A 17,649-nucleotide genomic window follows, 5' to 3' on the forward strand; every position below is an offset into this window, starting at 1 on the left:
ATGTTTCGATATGAACAGCCGCTTTTATGGCAATATCCTGACTGGAAACACAGCAATATCTCTAAAACACAACTGATTTTTGTGTCATTATGTGATTAGGAAATGCAGCAATGACTGCACAATTGGATGGGATTGAAATACTCAGTTTTAGTGACACAGTCCCGATTGGAAACAGTGATGTCTTGGTAAAAAACACATTTTTTCTTGGCACTATCTCTGGTGGAAAAACAAGTACAAATCACCAAAAAATACCAACATTTGGTGACTAAAAAGCCACTGGAAACATATCGATGACTCAAACAACTGGTGTTGTTGCTTGTTGGTTTCAAACGGTGTTCTGCAGCTTTGCAGGCATCTCCTCTGCCTCAAAATGGCTCATATACTACATCACATTAGAAACAATGATTTGATTAGTATGAAATGTGAAAATGTAAAGTATTCCTGGTTTGCAGAAATGTACAAATGCCAACATTTCTTCTGCCAACTGGGCTGTAATCAAATACATAATTTCTTTTGTCAAATGTACAAACTCCTGAGGCTTGTTTCTTGTTAGACTGTGATTTTAATGTCACAGAGTAATTAAATATGATTGTGGTTGTCACCCACAACATAAATATATTGTGTTCTAACTTTATAATAACATGCTGCTTGCCATGATGAGACCGTTTCACGTTTTATTTATGATAGAGACCATTTTAGGTTTTTAATTTAAGCCTCTGTAGCATTAAAAACGTTTATTTTCTTACTTGAATTGAAAGCTGACTTTACAGGTCACTGTGATTCACAGTGCACTGCAACATTTAAAAAATAGATGGCCTCTAAACAATGCTGCTTTTAAACCTCGAACAACCTGACATTTTGAAGCTTCACATCCACCGGCGGCTATTTTTCAACCTAAATTTACCCCGCTGAACAAAGTTTGTCCTCTGTGAGTTTAAGTGGCAAAGTGCAAATGGAAATTCCAGTGCTCGCTAGAATGGCTCCCCTTTTCCTGTGTACGCCCCAGAGTTTCCTGCCTGCTGCATGACTAGGTGTGTTGACTTTGAGATTGGAGCGCCTGACTTTGGGGTACGGACTGGTCTGACTGTGGGAAAGGGTGTTGGTTTCTCCCGCTCGTCCACCGACCAAACACTAATTCTCCACTTTGAGCTTCCTCTCCCTCATATATAACGTTGCCCTCTCTAAAGTCTCTCTAATTAAAGGCCTCGCAGTCGACATCTCAAGTCTTGTTTTGTCAAATGCAGTTACTCTTTGTGTTTGTGCAGCCCTGTCATACACATGTCCATTAGTGCTATTAGCTGCCATGTTAGGTAACTCTGAACGCAGGCACACAGAGGGCCTTTAACTGTGGACTTCCTCATTTCCTGTGAAGGTAAATATTATGTGTTTTTCTCCACTGCATCCACAGCACAGAGTGTCATGTCTGTGATGTGTCAGTGTATCTGTAAAACACTCTGCAGACAGCAAGATTACTATGCAAACTGAGACCTGCCTGAGTGCACCTGAACAATACAGCACTTCATTCAACTCCAACCTTCTCTCATTGTGATAAAAATCAAGCTCTAAAAGCCTCCACGGAGATGAGGAGAGGAGAAAAACCAGTATCCAATTCTCAAAAGTGGTGCGTATAGCAAAATAAAAATAATTTATGCATCGCTAGTAGTTTTCAGCGGCTCTTTAGCCCTAAAATGTGGGTGTTTATTTTGGGACCTGTAACTGTTTCTTCCAGCAGCTTTTTAGCCCCCAAACATGAGTGTTTTTAGGGATCTGTAACTGTGTTTCTAGCGTCTTTTTAGGCCCCAGACGAGGGTGTTTTTTTAAGGACATGTAACTGTGTTTCCAACAGCTTTTTAGCCCCCAAACATGGTTGTTTTTTACACTCTTTCCACTGGGTATAGTTTCAAAAAGAGCAGGTGGTATTTTTTTATACTCTGTGGAACTTGCTGTGCTGTAACCTAACCATACAATAACCAAAGTTTCAACGTATCTGCTACATAAATAACTTGCAAATGTAACGTATCCATTTAAAGTACAATTCCAGCATTTATTTGGGTTGTGATAAATGGCTGACAGAAAGAAGAGAAACAGAGAAAACACACTGGCATGAAGTGATTAAATAGGTTTATTTGCTTTACAGACATGTACATTTTCTATCAACCCCCTGAGGGAGCATCACAGTTCAGTTCTACAATAATATCCTTTGATTTCTCTACACTTGTATTGGCTTGCTCTAAAAATAAAAAATAACCTCTGTTTTCTGCTCAACATCAGAAATAGGTTTCTTTATACATGATTCTTGTATGACAAGAAATAGCACATTCTCAATACATCACTTCAGTGATTATTAACATAGAATTACTCGATACAACAGACTTATACTCCTAAAGGATTGGTGCTAAATCAACTAAATTTGGCAATTCATGACCCATCTGACCAGAGCCAACGTCCCTTCTTATGATAGATGACATGTCAGCGCATATTGCACTGAAACATGAAGTGACAGACCTCTGCGACAGAGGCTGATAAGTTGATGCTATGGTTCAAATAAATCCCTGAACAATAAATGTGCAAAATGGTCTGATCGGACAACAACAACAATTAAAAAAAAAAAAACATTTACAAGAGCTACAAAAATGAGTGCAGAGTATTGCACCCTAAACATGAGACCAATACGTTGTCTTAAATCCATCACATTGCGGTTCCTTTTGTGTGTGAGATGTCCAATTGGTGATCACAGTAAACAGGACGAATCTTAGTGATGTAAAAAGGTATTGTGTTGTTTCATTGTGATACAAAAGGATGAACAAACATTTCTAAACCCAAAGACATACAACAAAGTGTGGTATAATCAAACTTTAAACTTCCCTTTATAGATTATTCTTCATTATGGTAACAAACAAATAAATACATTGCATCCAAGCCATCATTTACAATATATTAAAGTTGCTGCGTGATATAGCTTTATATATATATCTCTATTGTAGTTATTAAAAAAAACTCATTTGGTAACATTAAGAAAATCAACAAAAGGAAGGTAAGAAGCTTAGTTCATTAAGAAGATGTAGGTGTGTAAACACGTCAGGTTGGACAGAATCACATTCAGAGAGCTCCACGCAGTTGGAGAGAAGCTAAAGCTAATGATCTGGCAGCAAGGACACAGCCCACACAGCACCCCACACACAGCCAGTGAGTCATGCTCACACATCGATGCTACAAGAACCACCTCAACGCTTCCCTTTATTCCTCCACTAAGGTCACTCCATCCTCCTCCTCCTGTGTTTTCTTGGAGGTCTGCAAAGTGCTTTTTTTCCCCTTTTATGCACCAGTTTTAAAACCTTTGACTCCATTTGTGGCTTCAAGGTTTCAGCTAAATTGTATCCACCAAGTATTACACAACAAAATCCTTCAGAGTTGCTTGTAAATGATAAATATTTACAAGCGACTAGCTAAAGTAGGCTTTTTTTCCCATCTTTGTGGGGTTTTGTGTTAAATTTAAACAATTACAAACACTGTCATCAAAGAGAATCAAATCAAGTTCTGTCAATTGTTTGCTTTGATTATTTATGTACAGGGTTCCTACATAGACGCTCCCACTGCCAACTAGCTGCATATGCCAAAAGACCAGACGGTAATGTGCAGTCACTTTGCAAAATGTCGAGACTGTGCTCCTTTTTGGGGCATAGAAACTTAAGATCATATAGATGTCGATGCAATTCTTTTTCAAAAGTCTTTTTGCACATTTTTATACATCTATTTCTTGTTAAAAGAAGCAATACAGCATCGCAACACAATATTTTTGCAATTTTGTATCAAATCACAGATGCAAATTAGCAATTTGTTTTCATGATATTAATTAATAATATTACAATTAAAATTTTAGGATAAACAGATTAGAATTAAGTAATGATGATTACTTTTACAGGAGACAAAGTAAATACTATTCTCTGGGAATTCACGCATCTTACACGCTTAAAAGCATTTTTCTGTTTACATACATATACTATACATGATAGTATGTTTCTTCCCCCCAAAAAGGGGAACTACCTCGATAATGATGCAATACCGGTCTGGTCTATGTATCACAAGATACTAGTGACATTTTAACGGTCACGCAGCGCAGCACTGGATTTAATATGAAGGATTATTTTATAAAACTTATTTTGTGTAGCTTTTCTGTAGTTTTTAACAATAGCCTTTCAACTTTTCCAAAACATTCTGCTAACTCCAAATCATTTCCAGACCTGGAAAACAGTTTTTTCAAATTCCATAACTTTTCCTGGAATTTCTTGACTGTGGGAACCCTGTAAGTAAATCTCTCTGTCACTCTCCTCTGCGGGTATTGAAGAGGACTCTGTTTTTTAGCTCCTGCAGTGACATCTGAGGACACGCTGTTCTGGTTTCAAAGGGGGATTCCTCGCCATCAGTCTAACCTGGGGCGAAAGGATTTCCTGTTCCTGTCTGGGGTTTTGATTCCCCTCAGTAATAAACCGATGACTGTGACTCCGGCTCTTCTCAAAGCTCCTTTCTTCTAATCGTGGAATGGGATATCTACAATTGCGAGGGGGAAAGGTCTCTTTTCACAATGCCTGGTATTGTAACCGGCGTAGACTGGACTGGAATCCATCATTAAAAGCGACTTTGTGTGGGTGTCATGTCCAGAAATTCAAAACCAACCACCAGAGAGCTACCCCCTTTAAAGAGAAACCTAGCTCACTGATAAGGCAGTGTGGATAAAAAGGTTGGTTCAAAAAATGTTCGTATTGCTTCTCATATACACAAAAACACAAGTGTTACTCCTTAAAAAGTCAAAGGAGTAGCATTTCATCAAAGTTTGGGAAAAGCATCATAAATTATAAAATACATATAGTCCAGTGTCCGCTTCAAATCGCCCCGATTGCATCATCGTCCTTCTGAAACAATCATAGGCAGTAACCTCCAGTTTCATATCCAACATCACACAGAAAAATAACAACAAAAATAACCACAAGAAACTTGTGAAAAAATAATAATGTGCAGAAATCTCTCATCTCTGTCATGTTCTCTGGCACTGTCTACGCTGATGTAAGTGCTAAAAGCTAAAAAATAAAAAAAAAATATGGGGGTCAAAAGAAACAGCTGTTGATGTGAAAGCTCCAATTTTAAGGCTGATTCACTGACCTTTAGACAGTAACACTTTTTGGCTCTTGGTTTGACGGCTATGTTTACATGCACAGCACAAACTTCCATCGGTTTTATGAGAATACTGCATTCATTGTGTAAACACTGTATTTACATGTGAAGTTAATGTTGTTAATACTGTGATAAAAGGAAGGCTTCACCTGCAAAATGATCATTTGATCATGATTAGTTTGTGCAGTTATAGATATTTTGACGTAAATATGTTGCTTTTTAACATGGTCACGTTTACTTCAATTTATAAAGAATGTTTGACTTTTTTGGATTCTTCGTTCACTGCTTTTAACCATTACTCTCCAAAATGTTGAAACAGCCTACAGGAGGATATGAGAGGACCTGGAAATATAGATAATTTTAAATATAAACTAAAAATCTTTTTTAGTCTGGCTCTTATGTCATGTCTTACCATCACAGTTTTATGGTATATACTTATTCTATTTTTTAAGATCCAATTTTGCTTATTTCCGATGTTGTTCTTGTTTTTGTTTCTTCAATTAAACTGTAAAGCACTTTAAATTGCATTTGATATGTTTGAAAGGTGCTATATAGATAACATTTGACAGATTGATTCACTGCGGAGGCATGTGATAAAAACAAAGTTTTCCTCACAAAGTCAAGGTGAGTCACTGACATGCAGATGCTAATTTTGCAGGTGAAACTTTCCTTTAAGATGTGCAGAGTAATCAGATATTAGTCACATTGTTTGGAGGCTTGTTTGAACAGATGGAACACTTACAGACTGATTTCTCTGCAGTTGCATGACTTTCTCCACATAACTTGGTATTTTACAGCTTCTGTCTGTTTACAGTGCAGACCAAATTGTGGAGCAAAAGACACCGAAGAAGCTTTATAGCTGCAGTTTATAAATGCAGCTGCTTCTGCTGTCTAGCAAATATATGCAAACAGCTTAATCAAACTCCTCTGAATTCTAATGTGCATGTAAACATAGTCAGTGGTGAAGTCATGAGGGTGGATGGTGGTCAGTGCAAAGTCTGAAGGAATGTAATGACGCTATGGCACTTGGTGCAGATTGACAGCCGATGTAACAGACAGACAGACAGACACATAGAGATAGACCGTTGGACAGACAAGCAGACAGACAGGGCAGGTTCATGGTCAGCATTCAGTAGTATGACATCAGGAGTTGGAGGGGTCACAGGGGATTTGCCACCCCACCTCCTCCCTGGAAGGTTCAGAGGATCCTGGCAGACAGAGGTGAGGAGGACACCAGCTGTCGGCCGACCGGGTTCAGCACACTGCTGTGTGCTTTCTAACCGACCTGTGATTTAGAGACATTTCAAGGAGGGGCAAGACGCTCCCTCATTCCAGTTCTGAGCAGCCTCCACCAGAGTGTAGAAAGAAAGAGCAGCAGGAGCCAAAAGGATAAGGAGAAGGATGATCGTGGAGGTGATGGCGGTGAAGAAAACATGGACGTGCTTTTAAAGATCAGTTGCCCCCACTATTTAATCTCCATTTTGTCATCCTTATTGGGTTTGGTTGCTTCTTCAGATTGCTCCTCATGTGGCTGTCACCTGTAAGGGAGAAAGGGAAGGAAATAGTGCGGTTAGAGTCCGGTCTCGCCACAGGACATTCTCATGTAATTAATGTTGAGGTCGAAAGCTCCTGGGCCATCTGTTAGGACCTTCCTGATAACGCCTGCACACCAGGACCAGCCTGTGACCTAAATATTTCCCTGCACAATGCATACTAACACATAACAGTTTATTTAATGTAGACACCCCCAATCTGTACAACAGCATGCTGTAGGCCACACAGGCGCTGTCTCTCCAGATATGCAGATTTTTGCAAAAATTAAGACTATATAAACTGATCATTGCACATTTTTAGATTTTTAGACTTCTTACTGTGAACCTCTGATCAATTTTTCACATTTCTGCACAAACTACCACTAGAAACTGCACTGCTCTTTCATTTTAATTAAAAAAATATTATATTCTATACTGTAAATATCATGTATTAATGCATTTGTTCTACATTTATAATTATTATCTTCTATTCTGTGTTCACAGGGTTTCCCCACACGTTCATTTATTCGTGGTCACCCACCATGATAACAACATCTGCTGCCACATATTGATTTTGTATCTTTTGGCGCTGGACCGTTCATTAGGGGCACTAATGGAAAATATATTAATACCATTTGGTTATGCATTGCACCAAACTCTGGGAAAGCAGAGTGTACTGTAGGCACAGGCGGAGCAGCAGAAATCCAGGTGCAGTGAAAAACTAAAAGTTTGCTTTCACTCGCCTCTGCAGCAATTTCTTAAAATTTTTGCAGTGTTTATTTCCTTTAAATTTTCTCGCACTATGTTTATGTTATGCACCAATACATCAGCACAAATTCATTGTATGTGAAAATTTACTTGGCAATAAACTGTATTCTTATACGGATGTTCAAAAGATGTGGTTGGGCAAACTTAAAATGGAAGGCAGTCATTATGAAGCACTCTGTAGTTTCATGGGAGAACTAGTACAACTGTAACAGCCTTTTATCTTGAACCATGAAATGTAAATACACACACCACATGCAACTAATTTTACTCCTGCTGACTTCACTTTAATGAACTCCACCACATTTATTAATATAAATTTGACCAAAGCAAGAATGTCTTTCTTGTGAACAAGCAGTTTTTTGATCTTTATTTGGCAACAAGTTGCCATATTTATTTCAGTCTAGGCAAAGCATTTAATATTTGTTCATATGTACATGACAATAATGTGTTTTCTTGTTTTAATGTATGTAAGTATATGAAGTATTTTAGAATTACATAACAAATTCTCAGTGGAGATGATGAGGCTTCAATGAGGCACACCTGTATTTTGACATTATTCTAATAGTTTTGGAATTCAGGCATATTTAATGGTTGCACTTGCAGATTTGCATATCATAGAGGACTGGAGGTCTGCGCTCTTGGAGTGGCTCTCTAGTTTATTCATGTAAGCACAAAAATCTCAACATGAAGAAATACATAAAAAAACTGTATTATTTGTTTATGACAGTGCAGTCTGACTTTTTAAAATCTCCTCCAGCTGCTGAAATCCGCATAAACAAAGCTCATATGAGGGGAAAATACAACCCCAGAGGGGACAACTACACTCCGGTTGGAGATTAGACCATCAGGTCCTCATCATCTCTTCAGATTGGATAAGAGAGATGGCGGTGCGTCCTGTTGTTTGTTTGTGCTCTGTCATTAAGGTGCCCTGGATGCTCCAGTACACAAGCTACTACTGCTGCTACAATGGGATTAGTGCAGAGAGCTCGGCGGAGCGATGTTCCGCACTCCCAAACACACACTGACACACACACCCACAGACCCACAGTGTGCTAAATAGACATATCCGTACACACTCACAAATACACACATGCAGACTCACTGCTGTGCTCCCGAAACACAACATCATACAAACAAGGGTAATAGCTTAAACAGGAGGATTAGAGGATTCTCAAAAACAATGTGTTTTGTTTCTGTAGCTGCAGATCCAATCCTCTCTGGGACGAAGCATTTCCCTCAATTATTAGTGTCAGTTGTTGCCGTAAACTGTGAATTGTTTATGAGCCAAACTCAGAATTAAATTGCTCAAATGCCAGCGTGACACAGAGATAATTAAAGCTGTGAATGCTTTGATATGTGCGAGATTGGCCGCCCTCCTCCTCAGCAGCTTCACTATTGCTGTGCTGGAGACTGTTGGCTTCTCAAGCAAAGGGGAGGTCCGACTGGTCTGGCAAGCGAACAAAACTCTAATCAGACCGACTTGTAGTGGTTTTTGGCTGCGAAGATGCGAATCGTGAGCACTGACATTGCTGTGGATCTGACTGGCTTCTCACTCGAGGAACGACGGAGAGAGAGCAGTGAATGGATCGCTGCATGAGTCCAAAGATACTTTACTGTAGTGAGGAAGCATCATGATAAAGCACTGACAACAACTGTGATATTTGAAAATGAAATATTAATGCCGATAATACACATATGATTATATCATGTAAGAATGCGGCACCTCTTAAATTATTTCTTTCTGTTCTCGCTTTGTCTCCCATCCCCAACACCATCTGGTTTCCTTTTCACTGTCCATTAGGTGTAACTACTAATTTTTTACACTTTTGTATAATTATAGTTACAGACTGTCTTTACATCTCTCTACACTCAATACACACAATATTTTGAATATAATTAATTTACCAAAAAAATAGAAAAAACACACAATAAACAAAGTAATGTTTGCCTCAAGTTTTTTTTTTTTTTAAATTTTCTATAGATTTTGTAATGATATCCTTATTGTGAACCCTTTCGGCCACAATAAAGAAAAAAAGGTCTGGAAGAGCAGATTCGCAGAAAATAAATGCTCTGTGGCTTGTTTTTGTTTTTTTAAACTAATCACAGTCATCTTAGGCTTCACTAAGCACAGGATGCAGCGATAGTGCCCTTGCAAAAAAAGTGTCAAGGTGAACTTGTTTTGATGAAACATTAACACATGGGGAGGCGAGCACTGTCATCAAAATGACCTCGAATGAAAATGCCACAGAAACATTAACCGGAGTGTGTTCATGTGTTATTCAACTTTGACTGATAAAAAGACAATGAGAATTTGGTAATTGGTGTTGTGCAGGTGAAGCCTGGTTATACTTTAGATCTGGAGGAGCTTATCACCTCATCATACTCTTATAGACATTTGTGTGAAATTTAGGTGAATTAATTCTCTAATTATAGCCAAAAACATGGTTTATGATGTCACAGTAACCTTGACCTTTGTCTTTCAACCACCAAATTCTAATCATTTCATTCTTAAGTCCAAGTGGACGTTTGTGTAAAATTTGAAGAAGTTCCCTCAAGGTGTTCTTGAGATATCACGTTCAAGAGAATGAGACGGATGCAAGGTCACAGTGACCATTGACCTATGACCAGCAAACTCATAGCAGTTCATTCTTAAGTTCAAGTGAACGTTTGTGTCAAATTTGAAGAAATTCCCTTAAGGTGTACATGAGATTTTGGTTTAAAAGCAATGAGATGGATGCACCTTTGACCACCAAAGCATAATCCGTTCATCCTTGAGTCCAATTTGATGTTTGTGCCTAATTTGAAAAAGTTCCTTCAACCTGTTCTTCAGATACCCCATTCACTAGAATGAGACAAACAAGGGCTCAGTGACCTTGACCTTTGACCTAAGACTACCAAATTCGAATCCGTTTATCCTTAAGTCAAAGTGAGCCTTTGTGCCAAATTTGAAGGAAATTCCATCAAGGTGAAATATCACATTCACAAAATGAACCAAATGAACAAATGGACAACCTAAAAACATAATGCCTCTGTCATAATGTCTGGAGTTTTGTCCAAACAACTCTGGAAAAAGCTAAACTATGACACACAGGTGCAAAAAAAACCCCAAAACAAACTGATTTGGGCCAAATTAGCTTGTACTATGAACTTGTGTGTGTGTAGATGTAAGTGTGTGTGGTCTGTGGTCACTGCCCTCCCCGGCACCATGAACCTACTCGGCACTGCTGACTGAGGACTCAAAGCTTTTGTTGAATGATAAGAGTGTGAAGTTGGAAAGTATGTGCCTGCAGCTGTATAAACACTCCTAACAGTTAAAGTTTGGACAGCGGTGACTGAATCAGAGTTTTGCCTCGTGATGCGAGTTTCCAACCCGTGTAATATGGAATTGTGGTTACTGAATAAATGAGTGTGAAGCTCCGCTGTCAGATCTCACGCTGATCTTTTGACAGCCCCCGGCTCGGGGATGTCCTCTAGCTATCATGCAGTGTCGGGTGAATCTGGTCAGCTGAGGCCGGCTCCTCCTGCAGAGGAAGTTAATTGGATCTCAGTGTATCTGATCTCCGTCTGGGATTGCATCAGCGGAGATTAATAGCTTGCGATGTATAACAGCTTAGGCGATTACTGCTTCTCTTCATCCTCGTTTATTCAGCGGTCATGTGTCTTTTCTCTCCTCCTTTAAATTCCACTCCCTCACTTACACTTCTACTCAGAGCCAAACACTTTTCCCTGTAATCTAAACAGTCCTCTGAATATACCTCAGCACATCATGATGGCATGTATCTACATTTCTTTCTTTATTTCACGCAGCAAATTCACAAGCTGAGCTCACTTTTGTACATCTAGGAAACTCATTGCCTTGATAAAGATAAGGAAATATAACTATTGTTTTTAATTTATATATATTTGATACCTAATTGTTAAGTTCACTTAAATTTTGGTTGTATTTACTCAAAATTGTGCAGTTTTTGCAACTCACACATGACGAGTGAATTATCTCGTTCTTTATTAGTGATAGCAACTTAAGTTTTTAAGTACACCAAGTGAGTCAGACTTAACTGAATGGTTGGTGTATTTTGTAAGTTGCCTAATTGTGTTTTGATATTTGTGATAAAACAGCATGTTGACATCTCAATTCAGAGAAAGAGATTTAGTCTGGATATTTCTATTTTTTTCTAGGATCTTTTACAAGGCTTCAAAGTGAATTTGTTTTGATTGTTTGATTTTGTTTGTTTCATACGAGCACCAGTCTTGTTTCAGACTCAGTCTTGCATAACAAAACAGTTTTGAATTCCATGTTAACAAGGTAAAGCAATTCAAGGGACCGAAATGGCCATGTTGTTTTTCCATTGCTAAAATTTAGGCGAGCTTTCGAGCGTTTAATTCCACACGCCTTCTAGTTTCATATGATGCCAGTATCATCACTCCAGCCTCTTAAAGATGGAAATGTCTGTCTTTAATTAAAGTGATAAAAAAAAATTAACACGTTAATTGTGGTGATTAATGCATTAACAGCCCTAATATATGGTCACACAACATAAGAATACTTATTTTTACTACTTAGCTTTTTTAATGGCAATCAATTTTTCTTAAATAAGATCAAGTTGTCAGATTTTACAGTGTACCTCAGAGCAGCACCTCTGGGAGGAGCAGTCAGAGCAACGAGACTGAACACTTGTCACTAAAAAGCAGATGAACTGTGAACTGTATTGATCGGTGAGTCAGACACGAGGGAGGAAATATTGCCCGCCACTGATTGGATTATCCTCCAAAACAAATTTGTTAAAAATCAATCACCGCAGAGCGCCTGGGTAGTTCGCTTTAGAATTGAAATGATCAGTTCGCAGGCATATTCAACTTTGACCTCATGTAGCTGTAATCACTGTTCTCTATAATTAGCCCTGTGTGACAGCGGGGAGAAAATGCTTTAGCCGCTGTGTGCGACAGAGAGCTGACAAAACCCTCAGGCTGAGAGCACAAACTGCCTCTGAAACCCGATCTGTGTGGCAGCCATGCGGGAGCCTTTCATGTCACCTGTCATTAGCCGTGCATGCTAATGTCGCCCTGCCAGCAGTAATGACATTGCAGTACTTAAAGTAAAAGGCCACACTGGAAGTTTTGCATATCATAGCCCATTAACTACAAATTGTGTATCCTTGATATTTCTCCGGGCTATTTTTCAAAGCATGGTGCAGCTTTTTAAAGACTGATTTCCTGCCTTAAAGACAGCTGGCACCTGCTATTTATCAGCGCATACTGCAAATCAACTTGCAGAGCTTTCAGAGTTGCATGTGATGAGTAAAGTTAGGCTATGTTATGTGGTGATGCAGCTGCAAGCACTAAGTGTAGGAACACTCGCATTAGTGGTACATTAAAGGTTATTTTGACACTGCAGATTTGGCTGCCTGCAGAAATCTAATGATGCAAGAAACAACTACATTCATGTGTTCCTTTTACACATTGACATGTTGTTTACTGGTTGTGTTTCCATTAATATATCTCCTTAATTATTACATTTATGAGTTTTTTTAAATCTTTGCATTTCATTGTCCAATCAGATGTGACTAATAATGACTAAAAAGTTTTTATTTATCTATTTTTTAGGAAGCTGCTGCTCTGCGGCAGATTGTCTAGAGATTCAAAGTCTTGCCTTTTTTCATGTGATGCACGTGGTTTCAGCAAATATAGACAATGAAAATGGTCTTTGATAATTGTATAAGCATCATACCACCTTTTGTCACAGTTTCATTGCTATATCTGTCCCAGACATTTTTTGAACTCATCACCTCCTATTTGTGGTTCAAAATAAAAGCCCACAGACAACATTTCTGTAGACAGCACCCCTCCATTTGTTAAAGGAGGCTTTCAGTTCTGAATATTTGCTGGACAGTGTTGTTGACAATACAGTGCTTTGCATGGCATCCACAAATTAGTAGACTACCAGTCTTAACTTGTGGAAATGCAGTGCTCATTGCAGCAGGCAGCTATGCAGCATCAGTGCTATTTGTGTTAACACCACATGCTTGAAAGCATTTCTGTTATTCAGGAAGCTAGACGTACATGCTGCCCATGCAGGCACTGTGGCCATGGTGTAAAGACTGCCCTGATGCAGGCAACCTGGTGGAAAGGTGTTCTTTAATATTCCCTCCACCTAGATTTCACAAAGCACAAAATCGCTCTCAAATAGAGAGGCAAAAGACAGGAAAGAAGCCTCACAGGGCCCAGAGACAAGAGTTTCTGGCTAACAATATCTGCCAACATGAGGTCTGCATTAGACTGGGGAACGATCAGAATGCCCTGAGTGTGCTTTTCCCCACCTCTCTTATGCCCTCAGAAAGGGCGTCGTCACACCCTGATTGGCTCACAGGGACAATGCACCAAGCTGCTTTCAATTCATACTGAGGAGTAGCAACAGGTGATCTGAATTACCCTTCAATCAACTCAGAGGAACTGTAACATCCAGCTGAAATGAACTGGGAAGAGGGAAATAACAACAAAGCAAACAACAAATGACGGACTGCTACAGTTTTGCACCAGCCTGCACACCCTAAAAAACATTAAAATGTAAAGTGACTTTGAAAAATGTATCAACCAGGAACTTTATTTTCACTTTAACTTAAGTTATTGTTTTATGGGAGTCATTTTACTGTTACTTGTGTATAGATTTTCAGAACTGCATTGCACCATTGCATCCAATTCCATGTTGTAATAAAATACATTACTGCACAATGAGACAATAAAGCTGGACCTTAAACCTTAAAATGCTTTTCATCGGCCGATGGTCAAATGTTTGATGTCAGAGCCATTAAATGCATAAAGAAAAGCATTTTTATAGTGGTCATAACTGACTTATGATTGATAGACAGAACACAATGACATTTTGTCCTTTAAGTAATCCTTTGAGTCTCCTGTAGTCAATTTTGTGTCTTATTAAGGCAATGTTGTCTCTCTTTGAGGTATTTTTGTGTCTACTTGTGGTTGTGTCTCTATGTGGTTGTTTTGTGTCTTTTTAGTTGTCCTTTTGGTCCCTTGGGGGCAATTCTGTGTCTTATTAAGGCACTTTCATCCTTCTGTGAGGTAAATTTGTGTCTTTTCTGTGGCTTTGTAGTCATTTTGTGGTTCTTTTGTGTCTCTTCGTGGTTATTGTGTGTCTTGTTAATGGTTCTTTTGATCTCTCAGAGGTAGTTTTGTGTCTTATTTAAGCAATTTCGTCGAATTCTGATTGCCTGGTAGGCCTGTTTAGTAATTTATTCATGCAACAGGATGCTCCGTAAATTTGTAGTTGCTTCATTCTAAAGTTAAATAAATGAAAGCTAATGGCTGTTTTTCAGGTAAAAAAAAGTCTAAGAAATATAAAATACTTTGCAATAATAAAAAGTGTTTCTGTTGTTCACGGGATCATCCTGTCTTCCGCCTGCAGGAATTTGCACCTTCGTTCAGTTTTTCCACAAAGTTGACTGTTACCTTCAAATACTGCAGGGAGCTGCAACTGGCAGTACACACTGCTTCCTCAACTGAAATTTAACAGAAATCCCACACACCTCAATTTCTTGGTTTTCACAAGTTGGTGTAATTTTATCATGAAAAACTCTAGCAGCGAGCGTATGATCAAACCTTTTGACATTTTTTGTTCTTTGTACACCAAGACAAAAAAAGGATTTAAATAAACTATTTTTAAAGAGAGCTACAGAGCGTTTTGTGTGTCGCACAGTTATCACTCTGCCCTTCTCTATGTCCCGCTGAAGACACACACAGAGCATTATTGAGAGGTGGTGATAATAAAGCAAGCAGCACACACATGTATGACCCATTTTTTCCTACTTTGTGTACATACAGTATTTTGACGGATGTTTGTAGGACAAATAAACCCTGATAGGGTTACAAAGACGTGATTAGGAAGGAGTAAAACCTTGACCTTTTGGCTAAACATGATAACCTTTACAAAAAAGTCACAACAGATTCCTTGTCCTTCTAATCAGTGAATCAGAGTTTAATCTCGTTATTCTAACCGGCGACTACAGTAGCTCCCCATTGTCCTATGGTTCAGAGTTGGCTGGTGTGCTGCCAATTATTGTTTTTTTCTTTGCTCGGTTAATAATTAGAGAGGTTTTGCACCATGTGTGTGAGTCTGATAAAGGCAGGAAGGAGGGAAGGCAACTCAGTTCTTGATAAGAGGCCAGATAGTCGGTCAAATAACCACCACTCCAAGAATGCCTGGACACTCCCCGAGCACAATGGGGCGGGAAATGGATCATAGATCAGTCATTTGTGTATCTTCATGTTTATCACCTCCAGCGTTTAGGCTGCCATTTAAGGGTAACTTTGGTATTTTTCAGCCTGGACCCTGTTTTCCCATGTCTCTGTGTCTAAGTGACTAATGGAGACAACATCTTTTGGAATTTGAAGAGTATGTAATGTTAATGTGCAGTTTGCGCTCACTAAAATCACCTGTTTTTGCCACTGACAGGCTCATATTGTTATTCAAAGTGTCTGACAGCATTATGGAAAGATCCTTGCAGAGACTGACATTTTTGTTAAAGAGTGAGATCTTTTTTATTTAACCAGAAACAGCCCCAAATTAGCTATCACCTAACCCACCAAACTTCATTTAGATGACTGGTCATTTAATTCTTGTAAAACACACTTTATACAGAGGTGACAGAAACAAATTAAAAGTCACAAAAGCCGTTTTGGTTTGTCTTTCTAACTCTGGTTTAGTTGAAATAAACCCCTAGATGTAAAATTATGCTGGTTCTATACATGCTTAAATTACTGTTTTGACCTGTTTTAAATGGTCTGGTGGGTAATCAGGTTTAACAAAAAAGATCTTACTCTTTAACAACAAGGTCTATCTCTGTCGGGATTCTTTCTAGAGGTTGTCTGACAGTAGGAGGGTCTCCTTTACAGATTTGCGCAAAACTTAACCAATATTTTCGAAAATGTTGATAAAACACAATTGCAAGATGACTGCATTTCCACTGAGTGATATTATGCGACTTCTCTCGCAATAACATTTCAAGAAGCATGGCAATGGATCTTCATAACATTAGCAGGTTTATTTCTCTTGCAGCCACTGCACGAGCCGTCATTATTTTCCAAGTGTTTATGTAAAACTTCCAGATGATCCGCTCAGCTTTTAAAGAGTTATGCGATGCAGTGCATGCCTGCTGCATCATGCCAGAGGGAGTCAGTTCCTACTGACAAGTGCATAGTCATAGAATCATATGACCTAAAAAAGTGAAAACAGTGTTTCCATTGCAGTTTTGCAAAATATGCAATTCTTTGCTATTCCGAATCTCCTGAAATACCACCTCATGCAAGCGTAAAAGATTTTTGTGATAAATGGGAGTTCTTTTGAAAGTGATGTGTTTCCATTAGGTGTACTTTATATTTGCAGTTTTAATTTGCGCAGTTTGAGGGTTAATAGGCATTCGCCTAATGACAAAAACAAGCATTTTTACTGGACATAAGATGACAGCGCAAAAGTGCCCTGAGTGGTTACATAAGAACCTACTTAGTGGTTTCCAGTTGCACTGCTCTCACTCAGTACTGGACCAATTTTAAAAAACGTTGTTTCCATTAGTCACTTAAACACAAAAACATGTGAAAATAGAGTTCAGGTTGAAAAATACTGAAGTTCCCCTTTAAACTCTGGATAGCTTCAGGTCACAGCGTCCTTAAAGTCCTTAAAAACTTTTCCTATATTTGTTCCTCCTAATGAGAGGAGCTCTACATGATGCTTCCCAGGTAATGAGACAAGAGAGAGCTATAAATGTTGATGTTCCAAGACCGTCTCTTTGTGAACAGCCACTTAAACTGCTGATGTGAAAAGCATTAAAGTGTAAAAGCGTCTTTAGGAGAAAAGGCAATTTACCTGGTCATACCTTGACTGAGGAGGGGGGTCGTGTCAGCTGGTTCAACCTGCGGAGAGAGGAACAGTTTTAGGCGTCAGCGATGCACAAATGCTTTCAGACAGATCTTCTTAAACTAAATTCAACATTTATTATTCTCTTTTTCCGCCAGTTCCTCCTAATTTCACTCATCACATGCTAACTGTCTTCCTCGGTTTGTCAGATCTGCTGATCCTCCAGGCTGCAGTGCTCAGCCTGCCCTGACCCACACTGAATCTGTAGTCAAAGAGCACTGGCATGGCAGAAGAGACAGCTCTGCTCTCCCACATCAC

The 17,649-nt window shown here is 38.9% G+C and overlaps 1 protein-coding gene across 3 annotated transcripts in view; it reads right to left on the reverse strand.

The window, feature by feature from the left end:
- Positions 1–2,104: 2,104 nt before the first annotated feature.
- The window catches only part of spns2 (SPNS lysolipid transporter 2, sphingosine-1-phosphate), a 104,801-nt gene continuing 89,256 nt past the window's right edge, over positions 2,105–17,649 (reverse strand). For 2 of the 3 annotated variants that reach the window (XM_042499776.2, XM_088088932.1), the window contains 2 exons: positions 17,351–17,387; positions 2,105–6,707 (listed from right to left, as the gene is read on the reverse strand). In XM_042499776.2, the coding sequence (XP_042355710.1) occupies positions 6,693–6,707; positions 17,351–17,387 (52 nt within the window). In that variant the 3' untranslated portion in view covers positions 2,105–6,692. Of the gene's footprint in view, positions 6,708–17,340; positions 17,388–17,649 lie in introns of all 3 variants that reach the window. The other variant, XM_042499777.2, reaches the window with a different exon arrangement.

This window comes from Plectropomus leopardus, chromosome 15 (genome assembly GCF_026936395.1).
Source record: "Plectropomus leopardus strain MGB_pleo_1.0 chromosome 15, ASM2693639v1, whole genome shotgun sequence".
Classification (NCBI taxonomy): Eukaryota; Metazoa; Chordata; class Actinopteri; order Perciformes; family Serranidae; genus Plectropomus; species Plectropomus leopardus.